This window comes from Saccopteryx leptura, chromosome 3 (assembly GCF_036850995.1).
Source record: "Saccopteryx leptura isolate mSacLep1 chromosome 3, mSacLep1_pri_phased_curated, whole genome shotgun sequence".
NCBI classification, from domain to species: domain Eukaryota; kingdom Metazoa; phylum Chordata; class Mammalia; order Chiroptera; family Emballonuridae; genus Saccopteryx; species Saccopteryx leptura.
Genome location: NC_089505.1, coordinates 62954664 through 62967265, shown reverse-complemented (window position 1 = coordinate 62967265; position 12602 = coordinate 62954664). Strand labels below are relative to the sequence as shown.

Sequence of the window (12602 nt, the reverse complement as noted above, 5' to 3'; positions counted from 1 at the left end):
CCCCACCCCCTCTTCGTTTTCTCTCTCTCTCTCTCTCTTTCCCTCCTACAGCCATGGCTCTACTGGTTTGAACCAAGTTGGCCTCCAATGCTGAGGATGGCTCCATGGCCTCACCTTAGGTGCTAAAATAGCTCAGTTGCGAGCATGGCCCCAGATGGGCAGAGCAACGGCCCCAGACGGGGGTTGCTGGGTGAATCCCAGTCCAGGGCGCATGCGGGGGTCTGTCTCTCTAGCTCCTCTCATGTGGGAAAAAAGAAAAAGAATATTCAATTTTGTCATAGAGAAATAAGAAAGCCACACAAATGAGAGAGATGAAACAAAGGATGGATATAAGAAGCAACTCATGAGGCCGTTAGACATATTAAGAATGTGAGGTAAACATACATCAGAAGGATGGAAAGATCCAGGAAGCCCCAAGTTCCATGTGTCTTTTAGGTACTTCCTAGTTGGCGACTCCAGCTCTGTTCCATGAGTCCTGTGCCCAAGCCATGCAGGTAAGAGCCAGATGTGTTTGTCCCTTGCATGACCCTGGCACCTTCCAGGTGCAGAACCATCTGGCTCACCTTCCACTCTGGGGGTTGAAGTCACCACTGGTGTGAGACTGCACACAGAGCCATGTGTACCTCAACTCAGGTGGCAGGGACCTTGGATAGCTTGTGCCCTGAACTAAATGTGCTAACCCGGCCCATCTCTTTTTGCTTCTTATGTTTTAAACTGATTCAATAAACCATGGGATTTGAGCACCCGAATCAGGCTGGTGAGTGCTTTTGTTCCCAGGCGTCTGGGCAGGTTGCTTGATCACCTTCCAGGAGGTATCTGTAGCCTCTTGACAATTTCCCATGGACATGTGATCCCACTTTGTCCATTTTATGGCTGAGCAAACCGAGGACAATGAGGTGGAGTCACCTGCTGAGATTTGAGGCTTCTGAGTGCAGAGACCTCCCTGTGCCTGCTTTGCACAAGGACTGTCACAGCCACTCCTCACAGCAGCCCTCCACAGGCCCAAGTGTGATTTCTCCGTTTGATCGGCTCAGGGTCACACATGCCGCCTCCATCATTGCTTCTGGACAGCTTCCAACATTTTTACGACTGTAATGATCTCTCTGCACCCCCATTCTTTCTTTGGTTTTTTTTTTTGTCTGTCTTTGCCTCTCTCTCCTGAAATCTTTCCCTCTCTGTCTGTCTGACTCTTAGGGCTGTCTCTGAGCTGCCCCAGTCCATCCCCCCTATGTCCACCCCACCCCCTTTCCTCTCTGTCCCAGGCTCCCTCCCTCTGGTCCCTCCAAGCCATCCCTCCGCCTCCAACTGCAGGAATGATGCAGTCCAGGGAGGAGGCAGCTCCATCCCTAATTCCATCCATTCTACAGCTCAGAGAAATTTTCCTCTCACAGCTTTAATTCCCTCTGGGGCTCTGGCAAGAGTCTGGGAACTTTTACTTAAGGGGACAGCACCCCAAACGCCAAGCAGGCACTGGTCTTCAGGGGCCATGCCCAGTGCCCTCTGGACCCCAGGCATCTCTCACTTCCATCCTCGGCCAGCTGAGTCACCCTCCGCTTTCTCTCTCTCTCATCTTTTTCTCCATGATGTCAGACATCTCCCAGGTCTTATAAGGGGGCGGGAGAGCGGTGGGGAGGGGAGCATCACCTGCACACCTTCCCCTCTCATCTCCCAGAGGAGGCTCTGGCCACAGGATGGTGTCCACGTGACAGACATCGTTTATTCCAGACTCCAGTGTCCATGATGAGGGGGCGGAGCGGGGGTGGGGATCCAGTGTCAGACTATGCAGCAGGACGTCAGGTGGGGGGACCAGCAATGGAGGCAGGGGGTAAAAATAGCCTCGGCCAGCCGACCCTCAGAGCCTTGTCCCAGGCTAGGCCCCGGGCTTGGGTCCAGGAGCTATTCTGGGGCCTGGGAGAGTCATACTCCCTGGAGGAAGGTTCCTTCCTACCCACCAGTGCGCCCTCCCTCCCTCCCTCCCAGCAGTGTCTGTAAGCCCCCACTGTCCAGCCTGCAGAGGAAGGAAGGGAGGGCCCGAGAGGGAAGAGGGCGGGCCAGGGAAGGCAGGGGGGTGGGCAGGGCGTGAGCTGGGCTGTTCTCTGATGCCTGCAACTCCAGGTTGGTTCTATTGACTGCCTTTTGCAGGTCCTCGGCCTAGCACTGGGGAGAAGATAGAAGGTCAGCCTGTGCTCATGGAGGCGGCGCCACCCTCAGCAGGCCCCCTCTGAGCAGGGTGCCCAGGCCCCTCACCCACCTCATCTCCGAAGCCCCCACTGCCATGCCTGCCTCCTCCAGAGGCACCTCCCAAGAGAAGACCCGTCTGCTCTGGCCGCTGGGACCCTGAATGGCTCCGCTCTGGCTCCCCAGGTGGCCTGGGGAGAAGAGGCAATATGCTTTCAGTGGTCCTGGCCCGTGGAGACACGGGGTGGGGTTGTGTCGGATGGAGGTAGACCTGGAGGGTGGGTGGGAATGGGTTGGGGATGGGGCAGGGGGTGGTAATGGCACTGGGGTCACGGGTGGGTTGCGGCCAGGGTCAGCTGCTGGAGTTGGAGATAGTATCATAGTTTGGGGTCAGCTCTGGGCCGGGTATGGATGGGAATTGAGGCTGGTCACATGGTTGGGGTTGGACATGAAGTGAAACAGGAATGGGTTTGGTGTTAGGAATGGGAATGAGGTGGGTTGGAGGGGCTTGGGGATGGGGATGTTGTTGAGGCTGAGTTACGGTTGAGATTATGGGTTGAACTGGGATGGGGTTGGGGTAGAGAGGTTGGGATTGGAGAAGTTGGAGTTCAGAGTTCAGGGAGTCAGGTGTGGTTGGCATTGAGGTTGGACAGGAGAAGGGTTATGAGGATGGAGATATGGTCAGATTGGAGAGGAGGTTGGACGGGCCTGGTCTGGGCAGGAAGGGAGGATGGGACTGGAGATGGAGCTGGAGGCTGGGATGAGGATAAGAGGAAGGCTGGAAAGGAGCCTGGGGTGCATATGGGGTGAAGTTGGGTTTGAAATGGTTATGTTAGGGTTGGGATTGGAGGTGGGGATGAGATTGAGGTTGGAGAGATTAGGGATGGGTTGAAATTGGGCGTGGGGTGGGCTCATGCATGGTTCTGGGTTGAATGGGACCGCTGTAGTTGGGGAGGCGATGGTGATGAACTAGGTTTGACATTGCAGATGGGACTGCGTTTGGGTTTGGGGTCGAGGATAGGATATTATCAAGGTTGGTCATGGGCTGGGTTTGGGGCTGAGGTCAGAGTTAGACCTAGGGATGGAGTTGGGTTACAGAGGTCAATTCTGAGGTTGCAGGTCACTCACGGAGCCCCTTTCTCCCCCTGTCGGCAGCAGCCGGGGCGCCCCTTTCGTCTCATGCAATAGAAGGCAGCAACGACGAGGAGCAGGAGGCCCACGCTGACGGCCACGGCCATGACAGCCACTCCTGCCTGGGAGGTCTGGGGGGCCACTGAGGGGACAAGACAGAGGAGGAGGAGCTCAGCCAGCAGCACTGTGTCTGCCCCAGGGCTCCTGTCCCACCACCGTGGCCACTCACATGTGCCGAAGTGGAAGATGTGCTGGGTGTGGCCATGGGGGTTGGATGCCACACAGGAGACGCCATTTTGGCTCAGGACATTGGTCACCTTCAGGGTCAGGGAGCTGCTCACCCAGCCCTGCCCTCCGGGGACAGGCTCTGCAAGCTGCAGAGGCATGGGTCAGGCCTGGGCCCATTTGGATCAAGGGCTGGGGTGAGGGCAGAGGTGAGGTCCAGTCCCCCAGGAAGTGGGATCAGTGAGGGAGCAGGGGTCCCTCACCCGCAGGGGTCAGGGTGGGGGAGGGTCCCTTACAGTGCCGCCCAGTTCGCTCCAGCTGAGTTTGGGTTCCGGGTAGCCGCGGGCAGAGCAGACCAGCCGGACTTCGTCTCCTTCTCTCCAGCTGCCCTCTGCCTTGGGCTGAGTCTCCTCTGGCCTTAACTCTGGTTTCCCTGTGGGTGGAGGGCAGGAAGGGAGTGAGGGGGAGGCACACTGAGGAGAGAAGAGAGTGAAAAAGAGAAGGGCAGAGAGAGGGGAGAAGAATAGAGTAGGAGACAGAGGGACCATCCGTGATCCCTTCCCATGGGTCCTGGCCCCCCACCCTTGTTGTCCCCATCCCAGCCTGCCCCTGCCCCCAAACCTTCCACCAGCAGCTTGAGGGTCCGAGTGCGACTAAGGAGGGGAACTGTGGGCATGTAGGCCTCGCATGTGTAGGTGCCAGCAGAGTCAAAGGTGATGTTGCTGAGTGAGAGCCAGGGGCCATCACCCAGGGGTGCTGAGTCCTGCAGGGTGGTTGGGGAGGGGGGGGGAGAAGAGGCCGGATGGAGTGAGAGCAGGGCAGGGGGTGATGGAAGGAGGCGGTCCCAGGGATGAGGGCTCCTTCCCCTCTCACCTTGGTCCAGCGTAGAACGGGGGTGGGCAGGCCTTGCACAGAGCAGTTCACGGCTACTCCACTGCCCAGGGGTAAGGAGAGTTCCTCCCCACCGCTGAGCTTGAGGGGATCCAGGTCTGGAGAGGAGCACAGACTGTCACCTTCCCGGACCCTCACCAAGTTGATTAGGGGCGCTCAAGGGCTGTTGTGGGTGCAGATGTGAATGCACAACAGTCAGCAGGGAATGCCAACCGTTCCTCCTCGTTCTCCCCATCTCTGTGAACTCTTCCACTCTGCTGTCCAGGCCAAATCTCAAGCCCAAATCTAGAAGTCTAACGCCAACATGTGCACCCACCTGGGCCACTTTCTCCATGTTTGAGCCCAAAGTTCATTGATAACCTTGGAGGTGTGAGGTGTTCCTTCTCTGACTTACCACTCAAACCCTTTGCTCAAGTCTACACTCTTGCCTTCTCCCCACTGCCCGTTCATTCATCAAGTCTCTGCTCTGCCCCCAAAATGAATCCTTCCACTTCTGTCCATCTCTGAACACCAAGTCCAACTGCCTCGACCACTGCAGCCACCTCCTTCCCGATTTCCCTGCTGAGCAGGACCCTGGTTCTTTCCACTGCACTCTCCACTGAGCGGCTAGAGGGATCTTTTCAAAACACACTGGTCAGTCCTTCCCTCTGTTTAAAATCCTGCAGTGGGTCTCTAGCACAGAGGCCAAATTCCTTGACAAAGCCAAAAGATCCTGCCTGGTCTGACTCCTTCCCACCTCTTCGACCTCATCTCCTACTCTCCCTCCTTGCCCCCTGAGCTCCAGCTACCCTGTTCTCTTCTTGTTTTCCTCTAGTATACCAAGTTGGGTCCTGCCTCAGGGCCTTTGCACTTGCTGTTCCCTCTACCTGGAGTGCTCTCCTTCTGGCTCTTTGCATTTCTGATTCCATTTTATGGTTTCTTATTCAAATGTCCCCTTCTCAGAGACGTTTATCTACCCCCCTATGTGGACTCTCAGATCTCCCCGTCAGCTGTTGAGAAGGACATCAGCTGTCAGCCCTCAGCTGTCAGCCCTTTCTGGAAACCGCCTCAGCTGCAGAGAGCCCCTCACTCAAGGACATGCCCCCTTCCTCAGGCAGCCCAATAGCCAATGACTGGTCAGTGTGGGAGAACAAAAGCCAGACCCCTTCACCCCAACTGGGAACATCCCCGCTTCCAAGTGCCCTGTGGGGCCAACAGAAGCCTTATCTTAGATTGCAGCCCAACTTCTCCCTCTGCCTAGTCCTGCTTCCTTCCCCTGCCCAACCCCTAGTAAATGTGGATGCCAAGGCACTCCCCGTAAATTTCCTGCTTGCAGATCTCCAAGTCAGAATCTGCTTCCTGGGGACGCAGTCTGCCAACACCCCCCAAACTATTCCTTGCTCGCCTGGCCAATTCCTAATCTCTCATTCTGTGTTCGTCCCAGCAGATACAGGATTGCTATCACAAAGTGTCCTGTTTAGCATTACCATCTGTCTCTCCTACTGGGCTGGAAGCTCTGTGAAGGTGGGGACTGGGCTGTCCTGTTCACAGATGTACCAACATCTGGCACAGTGTCTGGCTCCAAAAAGGGGGACATAAGGAGTGCTGATGAGGAACAGAGTCTTTGCACAGGGCTTGGGGGGCAAGTGGACTGAGAAGGCTTCTTAGAAGACAGAGACCCGAGAGACTGATCAGAAATGGGTGGTGGAGGATGGGGAGTTACCATGGGAGAGAGAAACGTGGGTCTGATGAGGAAAACGCCTTGGTGGGGAGGAGGGTCAGCCACAGGTGAAGCCAGACAGGTGGGCCTTGAAGGCCATGGAGAGGCACCTGAGCTTCTCCAGGGGGTACTTGGGAGCCATGGCAGGTTCTGGAGCAGGGAAGGTCAGGTCTGTGCTTTGGAAAGGGCTCTCTGGCTGCCTGGTGAGGGAGTTCGGAGGGAGCTGGGGCAGGGTCCCCTGGGAAATAGGGGGCATCTGGCCCAAAGCAGGAACTGTAAACCTGGAGGCAGGACTGTGGGGGTGTAGGTGAGGAGGCAGCTGGTGCCAGGCCCCTCCCGGTTCTCCCAGGGCTCTCACAGGCCACACGCAGCTCCAGGGTCTGGGAGAGGTCAGTGTCCTCGGGGGCGTCGTAGTCTTCCACCCTGCAGCCGTAGGTCCCGCTCTGGCCCCGTTGCACCCTCTCCAGGGTCAAGTTCCCCTCAAGATCTGTTTTCAGCACTTCCTCCTTCATGTCCTGCATGACCAGGGGTGAGGGACCTGGCTCAGAAATTGCCTTCGTTCAGTAGGGGTATGCTAAGTCAGTGGCCACCCAGGTCAGAGACAGGCATCTTGATAGGTCAGGGTCTCCAGGTTAGCGTCATATTAGGTCAGAGCCCACTCAAGTAAGAGGCAAAGGTCCTGCTAGGCAGGGGTCTCCTAAGTCAGGACTCTTTCAAATCAGGGGTCAGAAGTCCCTTTAGCTCCTGGGTCTTTGGCCAGGTTCCTTGCCAAGCCAGAGCCACCAGGTAAAAGGTTAGAAGTTGGGGCAGGTCAGTATGTCACAAAGGTCAGGGGCTGGGGATTCCAAAGAAATGGTGGGGTGAGTCACCTGAAGGCGGTAGAACGTGTACTCTGGGCTGGGGCTTCCATCCCCACGGCACGAGAGCTGGACAGAGTCACCCTCGCGTACCCAGCCCTCTGTGGTGGAGGGGCTGTTCACCCAGAACTGCACGTGCTCCGTGGGATCTAAGGGGAAGAGCAGCGGGACAGGTCCGTGTGAGATCTGGGCACCCAATTCAGTATAGGAGGACACAGTGCAAAGTTTAGTCCTTAAACTCCATGGGGTTCAGAGTGCTATGGGGGAGTCAGAAGTCGGCTGGGGCTCATGCTACTCCTTGAGGTCAGAGGTCAGCAGTCAGCACACCTCTCAGCATGAGGTAGGAGGATGGAGGGCCGGAGTGTGAGGTCAAGGTTGGCTTGGCGGGTCAGGCCTCAGTGAGGTGTGGAGTCCAAGGTTGGGGAGGTCTGGCCGAGGGGACTCACAGTGCAGGGTGAGGCGGAAGGGCTGGCTGTCCAGGCGGCCGTGCTGGCCCTGTGGCAGGCTGTAGTGCACAGAGCAGTGGAAGCTGGCTTCCCGGTCGGCCTTGTGCAGTCGCAGGTAGAGGGTGCTGGTGAGAGACTGAAGGCCCGAGGCCTCCCGCACTGTGCGGCTGGTCATATAGCCGTCTGGGGACAAGAGAGTGAGAGGGGGGCCATCAGCCAGTCTGGCCACCACCCCACCCCACCCACGTCTGGCTGGGCTCCTGCCCCGCTCACTTGAGTTCACCTCCATGGGCACCTGCAGGAGCTGCTGGTTCCGGTACCACTTGATCTGAGGGGCTGGGTTCCCGTTGCGGCTGTTGCAGGTGGCAATCTGAAGCAGACACAGGCATGGCCCCGCGCTCTGAGCCAGGACTCTGAGTTCTGGGTCCTTGTCCCCTCAAAGTTCTCCCTACTCAGAATCAGGATTCTGGGCCCCCAGCCTCTTCTCTCCCAGGATGCAGAAATCTGACACCTATGCCCTCTCCAATCTTTTTTTTCTTTTTAAGATTTTATTTATTCATTTTAGAGAGGAAAGAGAAAGAGAGAGAGAAGGGAAAGAGAGAAGGGGGAGGAGCAGGAAGCACGAACTCCCACATGTGCCCTGACCAGGCAAGCCCAGGGGTTCGAATCGTGACCTCAGTGTTCCAGGGTCTATGCTTTATCCACTGCGCCCCCACAGGCCAGGCCCCCTCCAACCTTATGACCCAAGATTCTGGGTCTCCCAGCCCTCGCTTCCCCAGGATCCTGGAATCAAGGTCGGTTCGAGGTACCTCCTGGGCAAAGTTCTCCATCACAGATAGCGTCCCTTTGTTGGGGGAGACGTCAGTGGCCTCTGGTTTTGCTATAGGGCAGATATTACTGTCAGGAACCCAATCCTGGGCTCTCCCCTGCCCCACAACTTTCCCTGGGGTGTCCAAACACTCACCAAATACCCGGAGCCTGGCAGTGGCCTCGGCAGTGTCCGCTGCCCCTGCCGTCACCACGCACACGTAGTCCCGCTCGTCGCCCACCTGGACCTCGGGCAGCACCAGGCGCCCCCGTTCGTCCAGCTGGTACTGGGGGCTGCGGCCCCGGGAGCTGTGCACCCTGGGCTGGACCTCGGAGCCCTGCACTTCGGCTTTGGCCAGGAGGTGGCGGGCCCCAGAACGGTCAGCCTGTGGGCAGGGAGGGCCTCAGCTCAGGCTGCTGGCCACGCTTCTCAGCTTCTCTGCCCCTCTGTCTCTTTCCATGTCCCTTTCTTTATGCTGCTTTCTGGCTCTGTCTCTTTTCCTCTTATCTCTCTCTCTGGTCCCTGTCTCTCTCTCCACTCCTCCCGCCCCTGTTCCCTTTCTGGTGTTCGTTTTCCTCTCTCATCTTCCTCTTTCTCCGTCTTATTCTGTTCCCATCTCTCCCTCTGTCTCCCTCGTCTGTCCTCTCTGCTTCTTATTTTTTCTCCTCTTTCTCTCTCTTTAGTCCCATCCCCAGTCTTGCTTTCTTAATGTCTGTCTTTGAATGTTCTCTCTCAAGAGCCAGCACTTTGACGGGTGACTAGTCTCAGCTGTGCCTGGACACCAAAGGAAACTGCAAAGTGCTTTCCTTTGCTGGGTCTCAATTTTCCCATCTGTTAAATGGAAAGGCAGCTAGGTGGAGCTTATAGGGTTCTTCGGATTCTGATGAAGGATTGAATGTTTGCAGCTCCACTGCAATCTGACTTTTATTTTATTTTTCTTCAATCTGACTTTTAGAACCCCCGCCACAAATCCCTGGTCTGCAGCCCAAAGCACTCACCAGGAACCATTCCAGCAGGAAATGGTCATAGACCCCCAAAGGGGTGCAGTCCAGGGTGGCGGACTCCCCTCTCATCACTTCCACCAGGGGGGGCACAGACACCTGCATCTCACCCTGTGCACCTGCGGGAGAACAACTGAGCTCTTGCCCAGGGCCACCAATAAGGAATGCCCTCCAGACAGAGCCCTTCTTCCTCCAGGACAAAGAAGTGCAAGATCCCAGCCCCTCCTTCTTTACTGCCCCAGAGCAGACCCGGCCCCAGCCCCACCCCCTCAGACCCGGGAGTCCGGGCCCCCAACCCCTTCTTCCTTAGACTCAGAAGCTCCTGTCTCCCTCCATCTCTCACCTTTGTATCTCGGATCTCAGACCCCATCAGCATTTCTCTCCATCTCTCCCTTCACTTGCAGAACTAGGGCTTCTCCTTTGGGCTACACAAGGCCCTAATGGCCTTCATTCAGTCCTCCTGGGGTAACATTGCACCTGTCCCTGTTCTTCCCACTAGACCAAATGCCCTTCAAGGGCAGGCCCACCCCTTTGCTTCCATCACACTGCACAGGGCCTGACACATGGTAACGTAGGATCAGTGTCTCCACCTCTGCCCGTGTCTCATCTTGGGGCTCTATCTCTCAGTTCTACCGTCTCTGCCTCTCTGTGCCCATCATTCTCCATCTCTCTCAGCTTCTGGGCCTCTCCCTCACGAGTGGGGGGCTGAGGTGGGTTGTGGGCTGCGGCTGGGCCTGGAGCTGAGACGGGATGGGGGTGTGGTGGTAGTGGGGGGGACAGGGCTGGGCAGGTTTCAGGAATGTGGGAGGGACAGGCTGGCTCAGACATGCCCGGCCTGGCGCCAGAGCCCCCTGCCTGCCCTGTGGCCCCCCTGCCTCTGATAGAGCAGGAAGGAGGGTAGGGTGGAGAAGGGGGTAAGGTGCGTCACCTCAGAGCAGGATAGACTAGGGCCTCGGACCCTGGGTCCTACGGTAGAAGGAAGCTGGTAGCTTGGACTCCTTGGTCTGAGGGAGGAGGGGCCGGGGGCCTGGACTCCTGGGTCCTAGGGGAGTATGTGGCTGGGCTTGGACTCTCGTCCCAAGATCCTGGCAGATAGAGACGTTCTCGTCGGGAAACCACGCTCTTTCTCCCTCTGGGCTGGCATCCTGGCATCAGCGCTCAGTTCTTAGAACCTCCCTTCCCTTCCCCGCCCAGCCTGGCCCAGCCCTGCCCCTGGAGACCCACTATTTGCCATGCTTGTGCCAGGGGCCTGGATTCCCAGGAACCCACCTCTGGCCCAGGCCTGTCCTAGGGGAGGGGGCATGGGCCAGGCTGCTGCCTGGAGCTGGGTCTGAACAGCAGAGAGTGAGGGCGAATGGAAAGATCCCTCTCTCTTCCCCAGTCCCTCCCATCTCTCTGTCCCTCTGCTGCCAGCCCTCAGGGCCTCCACCCCTCCTACTACCAGGCAGGTGTGTGGATTTATCTGGGGCTCCAGGAAGGGGGCCTGTAACTCGGAAACACTTTGTTCCACTGTCACTGTCCAGGGCCAGTGCTCCAGCCCTTACCTAAGGGAGGTGGGCTCTTTAGAGTCTGGGCTCTGAAGCTCTCAAATACCTGTGACTCGCTGGTTTCTAGCTATAGGATCCCGACCCTCTCAAAACTTGAGAATCTTTCAGGAGGAGAGCCCGGGGCTTTTGGTCTCCTGAGTCCTGGGGGAAGTCACTCCAGCCATTGGAGGTCTGGACCCCTGGGTCTGAGAGTTCAGGGGGCCCAGGACCCAGATCCAGGGGCTGAGGGCCCACTCTCCTGGGTCCTGAGGAGGCTCTGACTTCTCAGGTGGTCTCTAACCCACTGCTGTGGCACCCCAGTCCCTCTTCCCAGTTTCTCTTTCTGACTGTCCCCAGGACGCCCCCTTCTCACATGCTCCCATATCTCTCCTTTCTGAGGTCCCCAGGTTTGGCTTCCCGGATTGGGTCAAAGTCCCTTTCCAGTCAGTCCCCTGTCGCGCCCTGCTTTCAGCGGAGCATACCTGGGTGCGCCCCCAGGAGGAGCGCCAGCACCAGCAACTGCGGGGCCCTGCGCGTCTTGGCCAAGGCGTCTGTGGGCTCCATGTCCACAGCGGTGGCAGCAGCAACTGAGCCCCAGCTGCAGCTGGGCGGTCACCCGCGGGGCTGAGAGGACGAGGCTCCGCCTCCAAGCCCCGCCCAACTCCGCCCTCCTGGCCCCCCTGCTCCCCCCAAACCGGGAACCGGGCCAGGACCTCCCAGTGCCCCTAGAGGACCTCCCAGCGCTCCTCCAGGAGCCGCGCTCCTTCTATCCCTAGCCCCAGGCTGTTGCTCTCATGCTGACCAGCACCCATCGCGGGTGGCTTGATGGACCAGTTCAGCAAGTGTATCCTCAGCGTGGACCTTACCAGACAATAGGGGACCCTCTCCCCCCCTGACCAGGGGCCTTGTGTATTTAACCCAGCTGACTCCACACTACCAGTGGCCAGCACTGGCCTCTTTCAGCACAACCAGCAGCACCCAGCCTGCCCAGTGGCCCAGAACAGCTTCTCCAGTCCGCCCTGGGAGTCCCTCCTCTGTGGCCAGTGCTCTGGGCAGCTTTCCTGTCTGACTACTGGCCTGAAACCTTTCTGTTTAATCTTATATTTAATGGCCTCCAAACTCCAGTTTTGCCCAGGGGGTGTATGTGGGGTGCTCTCTCTTTGGATCTCCCCTGTAGGGCCCTCTCTCTCTTTCTCTATCTGGGGAATCCCAGGAATGCCACCCCCCTTTTTCCTCCCAGTTCTCTTCACTCCCTCCCTACCTTGGGGGAGGGGAGGAGAAGCAGGCTGGCAGCAGCAGGTGAGCCAGAGAGGGGAGGAGGCCCAGGCACCTGAGGAAAGGGGGTAGGAGCATGTCTATGGGTCAGGAGGAAGGGTCACAGGTCACACTGAAGATCACAGATCAGACTGCCCAGGCTCCTCACTAGCCAGGTGAGATTGGGGTAAAAGCCCCAGACTGCTGGCTGCGGGGCTGGGGGTCAGATGTCACTGGTTACTAGGGAGAAATTAAGCCCTGGGTACTGGTCCAAATGGGGGTAAGCTGGTCATGCTAGGAGAGGTTCCCCAGGCCTCTGACCAGACTGGGGGTCACTGGCAAGACAGGCTTTGCCCATCAGACACAGAGGGCAGGCTCGGATTCTCTGATTACAGCTCCACCGGGAGCCGGCCGGCCTGCGCAGGGCTCCTTTATCGTCAGTGGTACAGAAGAGCGATTGTTACACCAGGAGAGGTGACCTTTCAGTGTTAGCTGCACCATTTCCTCCTCCAGGACCCCTTCCCTGCCCCCGCTGTCACTGGGTCAGATGCCTCCTCTGGGCTCCCACAACCCCTAGGGCTCCCCC

The 12602-nt window shown here is 57.9% G+C and overlaps 1 protein-coding gene across 1 annotated transcript; it reads right to left on the bottom strand.

Annotated features, from left to right (window-relative positions):
- Positions 1-1373: 1373 nt before the first annotated feature.
- BCAM (basal cell adhesion molecule (Lutheran blood group)) lies at positions 1374-11398 on the bottom strand. The gene is made up of 15 exons (XM_066373661.1): positions 11245-11398; positions 9234-9355; positions 8392-8620; positions 8237-8307; positions 7701-7797; positions 7428-7610; positions 6994-7130; positions 6483-6639; positions 4408-4523; positions 4156-4297; positions 3831-3967; positions 3539-3683; positions 3307-3451; positions 2252-2369; positions 1374-2157 (listed from the first exon to the last, which is right to left on the bottom strand). Exons 1-15 carry the CDS (start codon positions 11324-11326, stop codon positions 2152-2154), a joined length of 1887 nt encoding a protein of 628 aa, XP_066229758.1. The 5' UTR covers positions 11327-11398; the 3' UTR covers positions 1374-2151.
- Positions 11399-12602: the final 1204 nt, after the last annotated feature.